At 35.7% G+C, this 20,428-nt stretch overlaps 1 protein-coding gene across 1 annotated transcript in view; it reads left to right on the top strand.

Annotated features, from left to right (window-relative positions):
* The window catches only part of LOC122792287 (zinc finger protein 260-like), a 29,537-nt gene extending 15,389 nt beyond the window's left edge, over positions 1-14,148 (top strand). The window contains exon 2 of the mRNA XM_044060059.1: positions 11,351-14,148. Coding sequence (XP_043915994.1) covers positions 11,351-13,662 — 2,312 coding nt within the window. The 3' untranslated portion in view covers positions 13,663-14,148. The remainder of the gene's footprint in view (positions 1-11,350) is intronic.
* The last annotated feature ends 6,280 nt before the right edge of the window (positions 14,149-20,428 follow it).

The following is a 20,428-nucleotide window of genomic DNA, read 5'->3' as shown; positions in this document are numbered from 1 at the left end:
TTTCTTTCCCAACTTCCAAAATAAAGGTGAATACAAACTCCATTTGTTAGATGTTCATAGACAACTTTGTTTTTATCTTCATAGAATGAAGTCTTTCTGCAAGACTGACCAATTGTTTGTTTCCTTTTCCAAAGCTTTTATAGGAAAAGCTATTTCTAAAGTTTCTTTAGCCAGATGGATCACTCTTTGCATTTTACATGCCTACAAAGCAAAAGGTTTATCTCCTCCTGGTATTAAGGCTCACTCTACCAGGTCCATGGCGACTTCTGCTGCTTTTTGGTTTAGGGTGCCTTTGGAAGATATTTGTGCAGCAGCGACATGGGCTAATTCACATACCTTCATTTCCCATTACAAATTGGATCTGATTTCTAGGGGTAGAGCATCCTTTGGCTCTGCAGTGCTCAGGAATATCCTTCCATAAGGATCGGAGTAGCTGGGGACTCTGTCCCACAAGTTGCAGATAAAATGAAGTTAACTACTTCAGATAAAGAAGTTATGTACTCACCATAATGTTTCATCTGAGTAGTTATACTTCATTTTTCTGCAACATTCCCTCCCTCCATCCCCCGGACCTTATCCTGTTTTCAGGGTTGGTTTATTGGGTTGAGTTGCATATATATTTTTAGTTGCAGCAAACTCGATCTGAGGGAAGATAGGAGATGGTAGGGCATTATGGGTAAGGGGAGGAGCTCGGAGCTTGGAGCAGATGCTAGAAAAAAAGTTGCCGGCTCAGATCCGTATACCCACAGGTTGCAGAAAAATGAAGTATAACTACTCAGATGGAATGTTATGGTGAGTACATAACTTCTTTTTTTCTTTTATTTGTTTTTCTTTTATTTATGTCAGGCTGCAGTATCCTAAGCTTAAATGGATGAAATCTAAGCTGCCACACACAGCCATTTCTGTAACATAATCAAGTCCTGTCTTTTTTTTTCCACTGTGCGGTGTATATCAGCTCTGCTGCACAACTCTGTGTCACTTTCAGAGAGACATTTTTTTCCTTTTGGTCCTTCTGCCAGTTCACTTATGCAAAAAAGGAGGAGGTGGGATATTCTGTTCTGATCCACTTGGAAACCTTTCAGTTCCTGCACTGATTTTGTTGTAACAAGTTCCGTGATGAATCTGTGACATGAACATTATTCCTGGGCTGCCGCATGACTTAGCAGGGAGATCATCAGTGTATAACAATAAGTATTGTGGTTATGGGGATGCTGTGCGACATCTCTGTGCTATACCCAGAGTATTGATATATTTCCTGGTACCATTTTGTAGAGGAATGTTTTAATTTAAAACAAATGTTCATGAGTAGGGCATATCCTATCACTTTGATAGAAGAACTAATAGAAGAAGTCACATTTAAAAGAATTTATGTTTTTTATAAACCCATATTGAAACAGAAAAGTACCTGTCTGAATAATCAACTTGATTGGCAGATAAGTCCAGTTTCTCAAGGGATGATACAACAACCAAACAAAGCCGATTTTAATCTGGCTTGTATTTTGAGATTCTCCTTATATTATGTTAGTATAAGAAAAATCATAATGAAAAATTGGGCCATATTAAATGATGACAATACATTAACATCTAAATTAGGAACATCTCCAAAAATAGTGTGGAGAAGGGGATTAAGTTTTAAAGAACTGCTACAGAATAAACAACAGATCAATCCTTCAGTAGCTAATAGAGGGATGACACAATGCGGCAATTGTTCATATTGTCACTTAATGGCACTAGGAGTTAACATAGAGATCAATGGGCTAAGGCTGCATGCTAAAGGCAAATTTAATTGCAACTCGAAAGGAGTTGTATATTTAGCCATCTGCCAATGTTGCCCATCATTTTACATAAGGAAGACAGAGTGTAGATTAAGAGACAGGGTTTATGAGCATCAGAGAAGTATTAATTTACAAAAAGAAGAAAATGCCCTTGCCAGACACATCTTGGCTTTTCCTAACCACAGTTTCCATTTCAAAGTAATAGACCAAGTGAAACAAGATGTGAGGGGGGGGGGGTTCTTTTGGTCTGTTAATTGAGAAAATGGAGTTATTGTGGCAAATCAAGCTCAATGCGTACACAAATCCAGGTTTAAATGATAAGTGTTCACTGATGTGTCTTTTAAAGCTCAAAGGTTTGGATAGATGATTTAACGTCATGTTTCTCGTTATTAAATAAACAATAAGTAAAAGATATTTGATAGCTGCAATGAAAGGTATCAAAGTATATATGTCTTTTTGGCTTAGGTGGATTATGTGTATATTATTTTATGTTTTCAGTTTTAATTTTTTATGCCATTTTTGAGCTAATTTAGCACATAGATATACGGTACTTAGCGTAGTCATGTAGTATGAATGGATGGGTTTATACATGGTATGGAGCATAGCTTAAATGGTTTGGTTTGTATGAGTCGTAATATAGAAAAAATATATATATTTGGGATTTTATTTAGAACATGATGTCAAGTTTTGTATATACTGCAACCTCATTATTATAATAATGGGGTAGTATAATAAATAAATTCGTTGGTATGATAATTTCATTTTATGAAATGAAGGGGGTTGTTGCAGTCTATAGATTTATGTGTGCACATTTTGGGAACAAAAGCATTTTTTCTATGTTTAATATTCCATTGATTTTAACAGTGTATACCTTTAAGAAGAAGCAGTGGCATTAAAACATTTAGTGGGGAATTTATATATAGCAGGGTTTGAATTTTAACCGACAATGCTTAGTTTTTGAACTTGAAATACAGCAGCATGCTATTAAACAAATCAGAATCCAAAACAGCAAAAAAACGATGGCAGCACCAGGAAATAACGTTCAAGATTTAATCCAAAAGTTCAAGACAATATTCCAGTAAAATACAAGCCAAAAGTAAGCGCTTTCGTCTCCTGTACTGGAGACTTCTTCAGACTAATGGCTTACACATACACATAACCTATTTAAATACTAAAATAGCAGTCAATTAAACATAATTGGCACATGGTCATTAAAAGCACAAATAACAGTTCTTAAAACAACAGCCAGCCTAATGCTGACAGATACCGCTAACTAAAATCCCTAATGCTTCAGTCCCTTCCTTTTTAGATACATAATAAATTCTTCTCTATTATTAAGTCCTGGGGGAAAACATGCATTTAATCTAACCTGCCAGCAGTATTCCATCCACCCTAATTCTTCTTCTACATTAATACTTTTGACATTAGGATGCACTGAATCTATTAACAAACACTTAAAATTTGATTTCCACATAATGCTTACCCATAGCGTTTTTTACTTCACCCTTACAAATGGCATAGTGGTGTTCATAAATTCTCCTATATAATTCTCTTTTGGTTTTACCTACATAAAAGGAGCTACATTCTACACATATTAATATATAAACAACATTTTTAGATCTACATGGGAATCTACCTGGGACTTCTACTAAAGTTTTACCAAGTGTAATTTCATGACTATCTGTATATAAATATTGACAATAATTACAATTGAAACACTTTACCATTCCTTTTCTTTTCTTCCACAGCCTTATTTTTATTTAACTTCTTTTGAAAAAAGTCTTTAAAGTTTTTCGCTCTTCTTTGTACAAATTTGGGTTCATCTCCTAATTTCTGTATAATTTCACTATTTCCTTTTAGTATTCCCCAATTCCTTCTAACTATACTTTAAATAGTGTTAGAATCTGTACTATTTTGTAATGCTAAAGCTGTGGTGAAGTCTACTGAAATTTTCTCCTTTGGTTTGTCTACAATTACATTATTCCTTTTCAAAATTTCTTCTGCCATCACCTTATCTACCATCTCTTGGGGATAGCCTCTAGTTAACATTCTTTTGCAAAAGTTATCAGCCTCAACATGAAAGATATCATCATCTTTCGTCAAATTGCTTATTCTATTTATTTGACCTTTGACAATGTTCCACTTGATCTTTTTTGGATGTAAACTTGAATAATGTAAATACATATTGTTTTGAAATTCTTTTTTATGAATTTTAGAAACTAATTTACCATCTGTTTTGTAAATCATAAGATCTAAAAAATTAATTCTTTCTGTACTAAAATTATGCGTAAACTTAATATAGGAATAGACATTGTTAATATATTTCAAAAATTCATTTAATTCGTCAACAGTGTCCTCCCATATTATCAGAACATCGTCAATAAATCTCAACATACAGAGGGAATGTCTATCTTAGTAGACACATCTACGGTTATGGGTATGTGTATGTGTAAGCCATTAGTCTGAAGAAGTCTCCAGTGCAGGAGACGAAAGCGCTTACTTTTGGCTTGTATTTTACTGGAATATTGTCTTGAACTTTTGGATTAAATCTTGAACATTATTTCCTGGTGCTGCCATCATTTTTTTGCTGTTTTTGAATGCTTAGTTTTTGTTCTGAAGAAGTCTAGCCATTTGTGCCAGACGAAAAACGTGTTTATTTAGCGTTTTAAATAAATTCAGCGTTCTTAAAGAGTTACAACTTCCAGCGGTTTTCTGTGCAAGTTGGTATTACTTTGGTCGTATAAGTTGTATTTCCTGGTATCATTGGTAACTTACTTGTAGATCAAAGGTTACACACTTGTCCTAGTCAGAATGATTTCTTCCTTACATTCCTAAAGGGGCATGAGATCCAGGAGAGTTGAAAAATGACTGTCAGTTTTTTCTGAAACCTAATATTTTCCTTCAGTCTGACTGAATTGAGTCTCACCTCTCCTATACAACCAAAGTCTTCGTTGGAGCTGCTCTAAATGTGGTAGAATGTATAGTATTTCTATTATCAGAGAATGTTACCTCCCTAGAGAGTTTCCTTCTTCTGCAGACCCCAAAGAGTCTTTGTGGCAGTGAGAGAATTCCTCTATGCCCTAGGCTTCATGACCTCAGTTATTCTTATGCTATGTTTGGTAAGACTTCATATGGGAAAGGTCATGGGGTGTTGGGAGATTCAGTGAAGGTTTCTTATTTAGCTGCAGTATAGAGCCTTACTTGTATTACAGTGTATCCAGAGAAAGTTTGCTTAGTGGGTGAAACAGGTCTGGACAAACAAGGGCTTATCCTTCTAACTGCCTGAGCATAATCAAGTTTTAAAGACTGATGCCTTTGGCATTGCATGGGGGATCCCCAAGGGTCCAGTGCAAGAAGACCTTATCACATATAAAGCTCAACACCAACTTAAAAGACATGTTTATGGCTGTTCTAGTTATCAGGGCTTTCAGTACCTTATGGAAACCAAGAAGATGTTTGCTTTACCAAGGGCAAAACAAACATGGGGAAGTGGTACATTTAAAAAGAAAAAATAGGTCCAAAAGCATTTGTACTTCCTGGCCACACAGACAGTGGATGTCTGGGCCTTGGCAACACAAGCAGGCATGTCACTCAGGGTGATGTACACCCTGTCAGAACTCAGCTAGGTAATGTACAACCTGAACAAGGCTTTCTCAGGGAACCATAATTGTCAGTTGAAAAGGAGGTATTTTAGTCTCTGATGCTTAAGTTGCAGGTACTGGACATCGACCATTTCCCCTCTTTGGCAAACTGCAGACTTCACGGGTACTGCTTCAAGCTTCCATTTGGCAATACCTTGAGAGTGTATGCCCTTACCTTCCCTGGGGAAACCTTTTTCTGTATGCTTACTTCTCACATCACAGGTGACTCTAAGTGAATACAAAATGATTCTGATAACTCTATTCTGTCTGAGGCAGCACTGGTTTTTCAATGATGCTATGAATGGAAAAGGAACTGCCGTGCTTTCCTCCCCAGCAACTAGTCCTGATTACCCAGAAGTCTGTAACTTGTGTATACCTTATCCTAAAGAGGCTCAGACTGGCAAACTAGATGATCTGACCATTATTCTTGTCAAGTTTCTGTTTTAAGAGTCCAGCAAATCTAATACAAGGAAAGCTTACCTGGTGAAATTCTGAAAAAGATGAAAGGATCTTTGTGAATTTGAGGTACCTCAAGTAGTTCTGTCCTACTTGTCAGACATTTTTCTTCAGGAAACCTTTCATATTATTTCAATAAAGTAAATCTTGCTGCCATTTTCACATGCCAAGTAGTTTCAGTGTGGGTTATGCACCTTTTCCTTGGAAAGAGGGCAGTTCTACCCCCTTGGGAATTGAACATTTTACTACAGAAACTGATCCTAAACCCAGACCCTTTTCATCTGGCAGAATTTGACCTGCCAAAATTCCTTACCTTGAAGCCTGTCATATTGGTGACTGTAACCATCGCTAGTGTTATCTATGTTTTCTCTTATATAAACTATTTAACTGCCACTAGTAATAATCCTGCAATTGCAAAACAAGGGGAGGATAGAACATTCTCCATCTAATCAACACTGGCAGACAGTTCAAGTACTGCTTGAACTTGACAAAGGGTATCAGCAATCTGAGCAACTGTTTGTGGCTTTCACTACAAAGAATGAGGGTAAAGCATTTTCAAAGCAAACCCTCTACAAACAGCTAGCGAATTGCATTTTATTTTATCAAAAAATGCATAGAAGGGCCATACAAGATATATGAAAGCTCAGTCTGCCAGAGCAGCATCTGTATATGCTGCTTTCTTTAGCCATGTCTCAGATTTAAGTGTTTGCAAGGTGGCTACATGGTCCTCTATCCACAAAGGCTGGATCTCCCATTTGGAAAAGGGTAAGAACCAGTATTACAGTCTTGCAACAGATTCCCTAGAGGGGAACTAAAAAAACAAACCTCCATTCTTTCCTCCCCCATTTCTTATATAGCCTTAGGAGTAATTTCCAGTTCCAGGAGTTCTACCGCAGCAATGACCCATTTGAAGAATATAGTACACTTTTATGTAAGAGCTCACCATAACTGAGGTTGTTCAAGTAGGATCCCATATGCATTCTAACCATCTTCGACATTCCCTCATGAACAGACATAACCATGTAGCATTTCAGTGGTGGAGATAGGTGAACCGGCTGCAGGTGGTGTGTCTTCTGCCTCTCTAGAATTTCTGAACCTTAACACCTTAGAACAAGGAACTGCAGGTGGAACCTTTCAATTTTTTTTTTCATTACTAAAAGGTCCCCCTTTCACAGTTCTCTTTTTGCCATCATCATCATCATAAAAAAAAAAGAACTGATGATAGTATGGCCCAACTACTGCTTGTCATCTGTAGAGCTGTGAGAGCTGAACATTATTCCAATTTGTTATATGGTAACCTTTTTTTGTTTTTTGGATACAATACAAACTTCATGAGAGTTTGATTGAAGTGTTTAATTGTGTTTTATTCAAGGAAAATACTGCCATTTTAATTATATAAAGTATTTTAGAAAGTTATATCATTTTTATGAGTTAAGTCTTTCTTCAAAAGGTGGGCATTTGTTCAATGTTTCTATCATATGAGGTAAAGCTCCTGTTTTTTATTATAACTCCTATTTCTTGTTTCTTTGTTTTCACTAAACTTTTTCAATAAATTGTATTTCATTTATTATTCCCAAAAATAGGATTTATTAATATATTGGTATTTTGATTATTATTCCGAGCTATAGATTTTGTTTTGTCTTTATTAAAATGTAAACCATGGCCTTTTTCAACAGTTTTGATTATTCTAAAGATTTTTCACTGAAAAGTTTATTTAAGTGATATATACCATTATGTAAATAAAAGTAGTTTATGTTCATATCTGTCTTAAAGATTTGTTCCCTTTACACATGAGTTTTGTGTTATTACCAGTTGTAGGACTTCTATAGCCAATGCAGATAAGTTGGAGAATGAGGGCATTCTTGTTTTATACCCTTCTTCATGTCTTAAGCATTCAGATAAAAAAATTCTAGTGTAACGTGTTGTATCATTATAGTAAATAAAATGGAGAAACTAATCCCATTGGCATGTCATACATATCTAGTATTTTAAATAAATAGTTCCAACTGACAGTATCAAAGGTTTTTTCTGTGTCCAAGCTTAAGAAAATTGTCTCTGTTTTGTTTGTAATATCTATTAAGGTAAAGACATTTTTGACATTATTTTGAGTCTGTCTAAAACATTATTTGTAAGACGAGTTCATATTATAAGCTCGATGGTCCTGTTCATCGAATACGAAAAGAGCGACACATATTTACCAAACTGCGAACACACCGAATGCTGTAAACCACGAAATTTAAAACCATGAATCGTCATACTCGGCCAACCCCAACGCCTGTGACATACTACCTACCCAAACAAAATAAATAAACCACATACATACACTATATCTATGTACTTACCTTAACCCGCACCCTAACCCTAAGGTCCATAACTATCGCACACTTACCCTACAGAGATATACAGAAACAAAATAAATAATCCACACACATACACTTAATAAAGCCTTACTTCTAACCCTACATTAAACCTTACATACATTACCTATCTATGCACTTACCTTAACCTGCACCCTAACCCTAATGTCTGTAACTATTGCACACTTACCTTACGGAGCTATACCACAGACAGACCAACTATGATGAATCGACATTTTGAATTTCCCAGTTTTGAACGTTCGCTGTTTTCGTTGTTCGCACAATACGTGTCGCTCTTTTCGTATTCGCTGAACAGGACCTTCGAGCTTCTAATATGAACCCTGTAAGACTGGGAGTGATCTTTAGGACATTATTTATAAGACTGGGAGTGATCTTTAGGACTTTCAAGTCTCTAACAAAATCTATGAAACACAAGTCACATGTGCTACTGTTTTCCATATTCTTGTTTAACTTATCGTAACAAAATTTCAGTTATATCTCCCCGATTTCTTTTTTCTTTTCTTTTATTTTTAGCATTTTTAATTTCTGTAATATGATTAGCCATTGCAACTGTTTTAGCTGCTCTTGCTAAGTTATGCATTCCTTTAGGACACAAGGAATAAGAATTTTTAGCTTTTTAAGAGCCAAAACATTCTTGTAAGCAGAGTAAAGTAGGAGCTGATGGCATTATAAGAGAGAGCACATGGCTAATTAGCATTAGATGCTCCTCAAGACTGCCTCATTATCACGTAGCTTTGCCTACAAGACTACCCTCCATGCTGAGGTCATTGCTTGTGGAAAGCCTTGGCAGTAGAATGATCTGAGAATCTGAAAGGATTACTGCGAAGGGCAAAATGGATGAATTAAGGCTTTCCCCTCTCAGTAAGCCTTTCTAAATCCCAGCCAGTATGTGCCAAGTGTAATTTGCTTGGTAATAGCCTCTTGTTAATACTGTACAGTCATAGTAATTTTAGTCTTTCTGTGTATGAAATATATGTAATTGATGGTATTAATTCTAGAAGCTTTACTTGAGCTTTATTGTGACAGCAAAAGCTCAAGCCATATTCCAAGGCTGGTCTTATAAATATGTGAAACAATTGAAATCAATGTCTGGGTTCCATAGTAACTGTTATTTTAATACATGTGCTGACTTGCTTAATAAATTTTCTTTTGTTTTGAGCATGCTGTTTAAGTGACAGACCTTTAACATTGCCAAGCTCCAATGTTTTAGCCCACTTGTGGTCTTTGTCTTGTTAACTATATATGCATAAAAGAGATGGTGTTTTAAAAGGGTAGGACCTCCATTGATAGCATTACCTGAAACTGAATGTGGATATTAGGAATCTCTGCATTTTGCAGCGAATGCATAAATAGAATGTAAATCAGTGAAGTTAGTGTTGTGAATGTGTTTGGTGTGGTGAAGCTTATTAACTCATTCACTCCAATGGAGCTCAGGAAGTTTGCACTGTAACTTCCAATGGGCAGAGCCTAAGCCTTTTGACAGAATCAAATTATGTCTTCACATTTCAAACACATGTTCATATCTCTGGAACTATAGGGGTTATGAAAGAAGTATAAATAGCAAACTCTTCAGCACAGTCTATTTTTATAATGGTGATATTCTTTAAGTTCTAGGTTTTAAACTCAATTTTATAAGTCACAGTAAACGCAGTAACTAGTCTAGCTGGATATATTTCCATTTTCAGTAGAGGAAAAAATACAAAATACAGAAAAATGTAAAATAGATATACACATGACCTACAAATAAAAAATTATAATAAACTGTAAGGAATAGAAAGAAAAGCAAAAATGAAATAAAAAAAAAAGTACCTAAAAATAAAAAAAATAAATTAAAAAAAAAAAATTCCTGGATGTAAGATTAGAGTAGCATATAGAGAGAAGATTAGTCAGGTTCAGTACATGAACAGAGCCAATGACTTTGGAGTAATTTTGATTTCTTGTTTGAAAAGAGGAAGATGTGATTTTAGGTTATTTCAAGAATCACCAGCTGAGTTGTTTGACTTTAGTTATACTGGTCAAGAGTTTCTTTCTTAGAAGACCGGAAGATTATTAAGATTAATTAATAGGATTGAGAGAGTATAGGAAATAAGGTGAGAGTGGGCAATCTTAGCTCTAGTAGAAGTCAGTTGAAGGGGTTAATTCTGTATAAGGATCTATTTTTTCTGTCACTGTTTTTAATAGTGTTGTTATGTTGGTGGTCAAAAGAGAGGTTTGTCAATGGGTTATTCTAACAGTTTTGTTTGTCAATTCAGGTGATATGGAGTGGCATTATTTGAGGTAAGTGAAACCATGTTTCTACTGTGTTGAAGATGTTTTTGAGTCAGTGAAGAGAGTTCAGTAGGAGAAGATGCTGAGCAAATCAGTGGGAGTCATCTGCTCTGCTATTATGTTTTGTGATGAGAGATACTAACAGTTGTTAGGGATAATATGGGACACTTTTCAGATTTTCTGGGATTCCTCCCTGATGTTCCTGTTTATATGATGGATATAATTACATTTGTAATATTTTGTAAATAACAGCATATCTCAGCAGCCACTCATTACCACATAATGTTAGCAGATTTTATTCAACTAGCTGAGAGCTTTCATATGAGGCTAAGGAGTTCTGTCTGTGTTACTTGGTTGTTGAGATATTTAGAATAATCTGAAAATTATATCTATATAAATATCATAAAAACAACAGATAATATATTTTTACCTGAACTAGACAGAGGTCAAATATTAATGCAGTTGAGTTTGCTATTGTGTAAGCTATGAGATGAAATATTTTAAAATCTTGTACATAGCAATGTTTTGGAATTATTGATGCAAACATGAGCAAGCAATATTTGATGTCTAGAGGCGTCAGTAGGCATTAACTGCAGATGTACCTGTAGGTGTTACTCAGATGTAATGAGTTAAGATGGCAGAGCAGATTTCTGTTGGTGGCATATTTGTTACTGAAATTTTACTGAAACTGATCATTGTTTTACAACTGTTAGAAATTAAAAAAAAAGTTTACATGAAGTACAGCAACTTATGCTTTTTTTATAAATATTTAGGTGAAAACAACCAATGCTGTAACTCATTATATGCTGACATATTATATGTTTCTTTTTAGTCAACAGGAATGCAGATTCCATTGATATTCAGAGTCAGCAGTCATCTCTTGTGGAGTACCTGAATACTGAATATGACAGCATTTTGTCAGATGCAGTGCTGATCACAAGTTGTAACTACATGCAAACTGGAAGTAGACACTGCAACTGTGGTGAAAGCAGTGAGGGGTTTAACAAGGTGGATGAACCAGAAATGCATCTGGAAATGCAAAGTGGAGAAAATCCATGCAGATGGCTTAATCACAGCAATAGTTCTGTGTTTTGTAAGTGTAGCATAACTGAGCAAGTAATACATAGTGGACCTGAAAAAAAATATACCTTAAAAACCCATGAGCAAACGTACAGTACAATAAAAACACACAAACATACTACTTGTGGGAAGGGAATTGCATTCAAAAGAAGTTTACCAGTACATCAGTTTATTCATTCCGGACAGAAGACATTTAACTGTATCATAGGTGACAAAGGTCTTACAAAGAAGTCTAATATGAAAAGTGATCAGTTAGTCCACGCCAAACAAAAGCTGAATCAATATGTCCCATGTAGCAATGGGTTTCTACTTAAGAAGCATTTAGACATGAACAATAGTAGCCACACAGGACAGAAATATTCTGAATGTACCACATTTAATATGAGTTGTACACAAGATAACATGATAAAACATCAGTCAGTACACACTAAACAGACACCATATAAATGTGAAACACATGGCAAGAGTTTTGCACAGAAGAGAAGCATGTTAAACAATTCACGTGTCTACACTGGACAGGATTCCTGTAAATGCAATATATGTGGCATGAGTTTTAGATACAAAAGTGGCATGGTACGCCATCAAAGTATCTACACAGGGCAGAAACCCTATCAGTGTGCCTCATGTGACAAGGGTTTTACAGATAAGAGGCGTTGGATAGCACACCAGAGTGTACACACGGGACAGAAACCATATAAATGCATCTCATGTGATAAAGGTTTTACAGAAAAGAGAAATCTGGTGGCACATCAAAGTATCCACACCGGACTGAAACCTTATCAGTGTGCAACATGTGGCAAGGGTTTCACACATAAGACAAGTCTAACAGTGCATCAAAGTATCCACACTGGACATAAACCCTATCAATGTGATATATGCAAGAAGAGTTTTAGACAAAAGAAGAGTCTAACAGTTCACCAAGTTATCCACACTGGGCAAAAACCCTACAAATGCACCATGTGTGACAAGAGTTTTAGGTGCAAAACTGCAGTGATAAATCATCAGTATACGCACACTGGGCAAAAACCCTATAAATGTGCCATGTGTGACCAGAGTTTTTCACAGAAGGGCCACTTGGTAATTCATCAGTATATCCACACTGGGCAGAAACCTTATCAATGCAACATGTGTGATAAGAATTTTAGACATAAAACCACAATGTTAAATCATCAACATATCCACACTGGACAGAAACCTTTTAAATGTGCCATATGTGACAAGGGGTTTACAGATAAGCGAGGTTTGGCAGCTCATCAAAGCATCCACAGTGGGCAGAAACCTTATCAGTGTACTATGTGTGACAAGCGTTTTACCGAAAAGAAAAGCCTCACAGTGCATCAGATTATCCACACTGGGCAGGAACCCTATAAATGCAGTATGTGTGACAAAAGTTTTCGATACAAAAACATTATGGTAAGTCATCAAAGTATCCATACTGGTCAGAAACCCTTTAAGTGCTCCATGTGTGACAAGAGTTTTAGATACCGAAGTACTCTGGTAAGTCATCAGAATGTCCACAGTGGGCAGCCACAGTATAAATGTACCTTATGTGACAAAGGTTTTATGGATAAGCGATATCTAGCATCACACCAGAGTATCCACACGGGACAGAAACCATATCAGTGTGCCACATGTGAGAAGGGTTTTACATGTAAGAAGAGCTTGGCAGTGCATGAAGTTATTCACACTGGGAAAAACCTCTACAAATGTGCCACATGCGATAAGAGTTTTACACAGAAGGGTAACTTGGCAATTCATCAGTATATTCACACTGGGCAGAAGCCCTATAAATGCAGCATATGTGACAAGAGTTTTAGACAGAAAAGCACAATGGTAAGTCATCAGCGTATTCACACTGGCGAAAAACCCTTTAAGTGCCCCACATGTGATAAAGGTTTTACAGATAAGAGATGTTTGTTAGCACATCAGAGTTTGCACACTGGACAGGAGCCCTATCATTGTATTGCATGTAACAAGGGCTTTACACGTAAGAAACATTTGGTGATGCATCAGAGTTTACATAGTAAAGTGAGTTGTCTAGAAGGTGAAGTGAAGTCATTTTGAAAAGAAGAGGAAGGTGATGTTTGAAAGTGAATTAATTCTCAAATTTTGGTGATTATGTTTTCATGGTTGACCATGTTGTTTACCGGATCTCTTCAAGACAAAATGGATATATAGACTTCCTGTTGTTTATGCTGAAACAGGTCACCACTGCTTTTTTGTCTTGCATTTAACCCATTAAGCTACTGCTACTTAGCAGATTAGATCATGGCTACAATTTGGCTCCCAGAAAACAACAGAGTATAAGTACTTCCTATCTTCTTTGTGTGGATTATTTAAAACTCTATAGTTCATCAGACAAGGTGCTGAAAGTACATCTGGACGTCATCAAAACTTTCAGATGATAAAATAGTGTCATTTGGTCTTGATAAATGTGCAAAAGTAGCATTTAAATCAGGAAAGCTGTACCACCAAGAACACATCAGTGTGAGATAAGATTGTGATATAAAAGAACTTGAGCTGGAGTGAGTGTATAAATAGTTGGGAATTGATGAAGGATCAACAATAAAACATGAACAAATGTGATCACAACTCAGTAAAGAACATTTTAGAAGACTAAAATTAATACTGAAAACAGGCCTGACAACTAGGAACAAAGTCCAAGCTATAAACCAATTTGCTCTTCCTGTTTTAGCTTATATTTTTGTGGTGATTGACTGTCCCCAAAAGGTATTGGATCAATTGGACATGAAAAACAAGAAAAATGCTTCACGCTTATCAAATGATATATAAAAAATCATTGTATACCAAGATTATATATTCCTCATTCTGAAGGATGTATGGGAATCCTCGAAATTGATTACATGTATAGATCTGCAGTTGTAGGACTGCACACACATCTGCAGATCTCACAAGATACAAATATAGTGAAAGTTTTAAAACATGAGGAGAACAAGTCTAAGATGACTTCCCTGCTTAGTGCAGAAGCATAGCTGTGTCAAGTGGTAATGGAAATCAAACCATAAGTAGACAAAAATTAGGCAGCAAATTAATGTGCCAAAAAAACAAAAGAAAGAATATAAGGAAAGCATCAGATGAGAAGGCAAGAAATGTGGAAAAAAGCATAAATATAGTTGCAAGTACAGAAGACTCCTGGAACAACCTTGTGTCAATCTGGATCTAACTCAGGAATGGCTAAGGAGAGGTGAATTTAAACCAAATCCTTCTATGTGGCACACCTCATCACTAAGGGCTTTTCATCCAGAAAAAAAGGTGGTCATTGTCCCACTGTACTCATCCCTCATTAGACCCATTATAGATTACAACGCCCCATTTGGTATGTACCTCACAAGCCATCTGCAACAGCTGGAAAGGCTGCAGAAATACCTCACTAAAAGAATCACAGGCCTAACGCAGATGCCCTATGCTGACCGTCTAAAAAACTCCAGCTATACTCTGTGGCATATCGTCTACTCAGAGGTGATCTTTGCTTAACATACAAGGCCATGTCAAACCATGAGCTGTTGGACATGCTCCACTTAAAGAAATCCCAGTCTCTCAGAGCCACATGCTCCAGGGATCTAAACCTTGTCATCACAATGAACAAAACATGCTGGAGGGATAGGTTCCTGACCCAGAGACTCCCCATACTCTGGAATAGACTGCCCATACATGTCAAGCAGAGCGCCTCCTTGGCCCTCTTTGAAAGGAACCTTGACAATTGGATGGGAGAGAGGGAATTCACCCCGGGGATCACATCAGTCACCCAATTGTTATGGCTAGGCTTCTATAGGCCCTAGGGCTGATAGCCTAGTACCAACCTATGACAGTGGACCATGTACACATTTGTTTACAAAGTCCACTGAACATATGGGAGAAACAGACAAATGCAGGTTATGTGTAACAGTCGCACAACTTGTTGGGTGTGATACACTGATGGCAGATGGCCTGTATAATGAAAAGCATAATAATGTGGCAAGACTGTTGCACTAGGGATTATTGTGCAAACATTACAATAGTGAAGTAGCTGAGAACCTTTGGAAACATGAGCCACAAAGCATTGTATAGAATGATGAACTTTATATCATATGGGATCACCCGTTACCAACAGTCCAAAAAATAGATGCGAGAAAACCAGATATAGTAGTCCATGAAAAGAAGTAAAAAGTAATATTGGTCTTTGAAATTGCTATACCCAGTGATTACAGTGTCTTATAAACAGAGACACCAGTTCATAAAATACCAGGATTTGCAGGCAGAAATGAGGGCAATGTGGAAGAAGGATACCCAGATAATTCCAATAGTAGTAGTAGAAGTCCATTCCCATCATGGCATTAGCAACCCAAAAGACTTGAAGAAACTAAAGACGGGGTGCTATTATTGTATTACATGTAACAAGATTTTACATATAAGAGATATTTGGTAATGCATCAGTATGTACACAATAAAGTGGGGTGTCTAGTTGAAGAAGTAAATTCATTATGAAAGGAAGAAGAAAACGGTTGAAACTGAATTAATTCTCAAATCACACGGTGATTATCTTCTCATGTTTGACCATGTTATTTGCCAGATCTCTTCAAGACAGAACTGACATATGGTTTTCCTGTTGTTTATACTGAAAAGGGTCAACATACCAATCCACCTACCTCATTATGAAATAGTAAATAAATGAATAACTATGACACTGAAAATATTTTACTGTATTGCTAATGAGCTGCTACAGTGTTGTATAACAGAGGAAGCTGGAGAATGAGTGTATAACAGACAGTAGTCACCATGCAACAAAATTCTGAGATGGATACTTTTTGTCAATTCAGTGACTACTTACATTTCATATATGCTTGCTTCCCATTATCTGTGCTTCATTATGTTGAAAATAACATAATTTAATGCATGAGCATTTACCCTACTCATTAAATATGTACATTTGTTATGCTTGTTATATAGAGCATCAGAAAGGATACATGTAGAAAGATATGAAGCATATATTAAACTTCAGAGCCAAGAATAGATTTCTAAGACAACATTAACATATTCTTTCAGGGAACCCTAAAGTGACCTTTGTCTTCAACCCATCTGACTCCTTTTGCAGTTTAAAATAAAAATAATCATGTCTATGGGATCTAAACTGCAGAAAAAGATTGCCACACAGGAAAACCAATTGATTAAAAAAACACAAAAAGAAAAATCTAGCAAAGCTAGACTTTCCATTGTGTGTTACTTTAAACCTCTTGTATCAGAGACAGTATGGGATGTATGCAAATTACCATTTAAGGATATCAGGTGTTTCAGGTAAATGGCAGTTCTGAATGTCCATAACTTTTTCTTTTACTTTTAAGTCTATTTATGAACAATTTCAGGCAAATAAAGCCAAACCCTCTAGCTGTAGACATGCATGTTTCTGCCTTCTTATCATCAGTACACCATAAGAGAAATGTTTGACTTTTGGAAACACAGGGTTGTCATACCCAACTGATATCCATAACCATTAGGGTGTCTACAAAATATCCCAACTAACAAACTAAAACAATGAGTAAAAAGGTCACACAGGAAAACCAATTGGTTAAAAAACACATAAAAATCTAGCAAAGCTAGACTTTCCACTGCGTGATACTTTAAACCTCTTGTATCAGAGGCAATATGGGATATATGCAAATTACTTTTTAAGTATATCAGGTGTTTCAGCTAAATGGTAATTCTGAATGCCCACAACTTTTTCTTTTACTTTTAAGATAGATTTAAAAGTAAAAGAAAAATTCATGGGCATTCAGGTGCTTAGCAATGGTACAGAATTTCTTCAAAGATACAGTATATTTGACATGATATATATTGAATAAACTGAGTGAGACTTTGGGATATTTTGCAGTATACATGTGAGCATTAATTCTTTTAGGAACTGAACAATTTTGAGATATCACAATTGAAACATTTGATTTAATGCAAAACTTCTTAACCAGAGTTAAAAGTAAAAAGGAAACATATCCATATACATTTATGTTTAATAAAATAAAAAAAAAACTGAAGTGTGCAAGAAAACAAGCTGTGAAGCACTTTAGTGTATGAAAAACCTTTTAATACATGCTTTCATCAAGACTTCTTCAGAATATTTAATACATTAAAAATACCATTAAATACACATTTAAACATCACAATTATTCAATCACTTTAAAAATTCAATTAACTAAACAAAACAATTATTTGCTAAAATGTTGAATAGCAAATAATTGTTTTACTTGTTTAGTTAATTGTATTTTTAAAGTGATTGAATAATTTGCTGAACTGCGGTGGTGGTGCTGCAGTAGCGTTGTCGCCCTAACAGTAAGACGTTGTCCTGTTCGATTCTCAGCTAGAGCGTCTTCTGTGTGGAGACATGCGTGAATGGGCATGCCTTCATTGAAGGTTGTGCGTCAGAGCCAGCAACTCGGTACGTAAAAAAATCTACTGCCAATCATTAGCGGACCGGAGTTCTGCTGTGGCGACCCCTAACCGGGAAAAGCCAAAAGACAGAATAGTTGCTAAAATGCTGAAATTTAACTCTTTTATGGATCGCAAGTCTGTGATCATTAAGAAAACAGTTACTATTGACTATTTAATTTAATCCAGGTAGCTGGTCAACATGTAACTTAATCTGCCATTCTATTTCTTTTTGTTTGTAGTTGCCTCCTTTCTTATCCATAGGAACTTGTTGTAGGACAGTAAATATTTTCTTTTTTATATCTTTCACAACTCTTCCCATGCCTATAAAGAGCATTATTACTGTCCTTAACTTTGATGCCATAAATATGTTATTTTATTCTCTTGCCCAAGTTCCTAATGTTTATTCCTATGTAATAACATGAACATCCTGAACAAAAGGCAACAGACAGAACACCTTTTGAATGGCAACTAAACCTCCCTGGTATTTCAACTGTATAATGCAGGTGCTCTAAAAATATGTAAGGTCCTTCATTTATAAATCTGCATGCAGTACAAAATTGTACTTAAAAGTACCTAAACTTTCATTAGTATAAGATGAAAACATTTTTATACTTTCGTTCTGTAATAAATGTTTTAATCTAAAATTCCTTTTGTATACAAAAGAAGGATGACTCCCTACAATATTTACCAGCTCCCTACTGCCTTCAATAATTTTCCAATTATTGGAAATAGTATTCCTGATAACAAAACTATTGGTAGACATATCTATAGCACAGTGAGGTATGAAATTAGAATTTTCTGTGAATGTTTCTACTGTATTTTCTTTCTTCTTAAACCCTTTTATTAAGATGAGACCAAACTGGTCCCATCTATTGGAGTGAACTTCCACAGCGGTCATTTCCAATGAATCAGCAATGTAACCCCTAGCTTGAAATATAGACTTAATAAACATTATTTGTTCGTCAAAATCCTTGTGTCTGCTAATCATCCTAGAGGCCCTAATGAATTGGCCTCTAGGAAAATTTTTCTTAATAAAGTCAGGATGATTACTCTGATAATGAAGATAATTAAAAAACATACTCTTACAGTAAATTCTACTCTTAAAACTCTCTGATGTAGAATCTCATTCAAATTTTGCATCTATAAAACAAACTGATTGCCCCTTTTCTCCTAGTACAAATTGTAAAAAACTTGTACTTTTGTTTAAACTCTCTATAAATACAACATGACTGTCTGTGTCATCCTTAAAAATAAAAAAAAAAAATAAATCATATATGAACCTTCTATACAAGATAATATTTTTGAATAGATTTAATATGGTAAGATTTCCATATCCCAACAGCCTAAAAGCTAACTAGTGAAGGCAGGGGCAACAGTTGAGCCCATCACCATACCTTTTATTTCCTTATGTCAGACCCCACCTTGATGGGACTGCTGCATATCCGCAAGTCAAGTGCCACTCGAGCAACCCATACACGTGATCTCAACCTGGTCTGTGATATCAATAAGACTTGTTAGCAGTACAGATTTGTGCTCCAAAGACTCCCCCATCTGTGGAATAGACTCCCTGTCCACATCAAGCAGAGTACCTCATTATCCCTTTTTAAGTGCAACCTGGATGCCTCATTATCCCTTTTTAAGTGCAACCTGGATAACTGGATGGGAAACAGAAAATACACCCCTGGGATTCTACCTGTGTCCCTCTGGACAGGGGCTGTGGGTGCTGACTTGTCTAAACATGGGCTAAACTCTTGACTAGGCTTATAAGGGCTTCAGGGCCAATAGTCTAGTAACCTCCTATGATCCTATGAAAATAAATTATTTTTAATAAAATTTCTCTAATAGTGCACAATGAAAATTAACAGTCACATAATCTATATATATATATATATATATATATATATATATATATATATATGTATATTTGTTTAAAAATAATCTTATGTATTCTACTCCTTCCTGTTGAGGGATGGTGGTAAATAAAGAGACAGTATCAACAGTGGACATATAAGTCACTTGTTCATCATGCTTAAAATTTACTCTGAATTCTCTATTATCAAGAAAATCCCAATAATCTCTGATGTAGGATGAAAGCCTTTGAACAACATGATTTAGTATTGAATCCAAAAACAATAATATTCCTTCAGTACTTCCATTGGGGCAGATACGATCGATCTAAAGGGGGGTTGTAATACTTTTATGGATTTTAGGTATTCCAAAAAGGACACCTATCTTTGGAAATTCCACCACTCAGAAATTAAATAAATCCAAATTTATGTCACCATTCATGAGAAACTCGTATAGAAAATTATGTATATATTTAAATCTTTTTATACATCATATAATGACACTTGTAAATATTCATCTGTATTACTCAACAATTCTTCTATTGCTGTATTAAATTTCTCTACAT

This window comes from Protopterus annectens, chromosome 1.part2 (genome assembly GCF_019279795.1).
Source record: "Protopterus annectens isolate FY-2018-M chromosome 1.part2, PAN1.0, whole genome shotgun sequence".
In the NCBI taxonomy this organism is placed as follows: Eukaryota; Metazoa; Chordata; order Ceratodontiformes; family Protopteridae; genus Protopterus; species Protopterus annectens.
The sequence above is the reverse complement of the archived record's forward strand: the minus strand, read 5'-3'. Positions and strand labels throughout refer to the sequence as shown.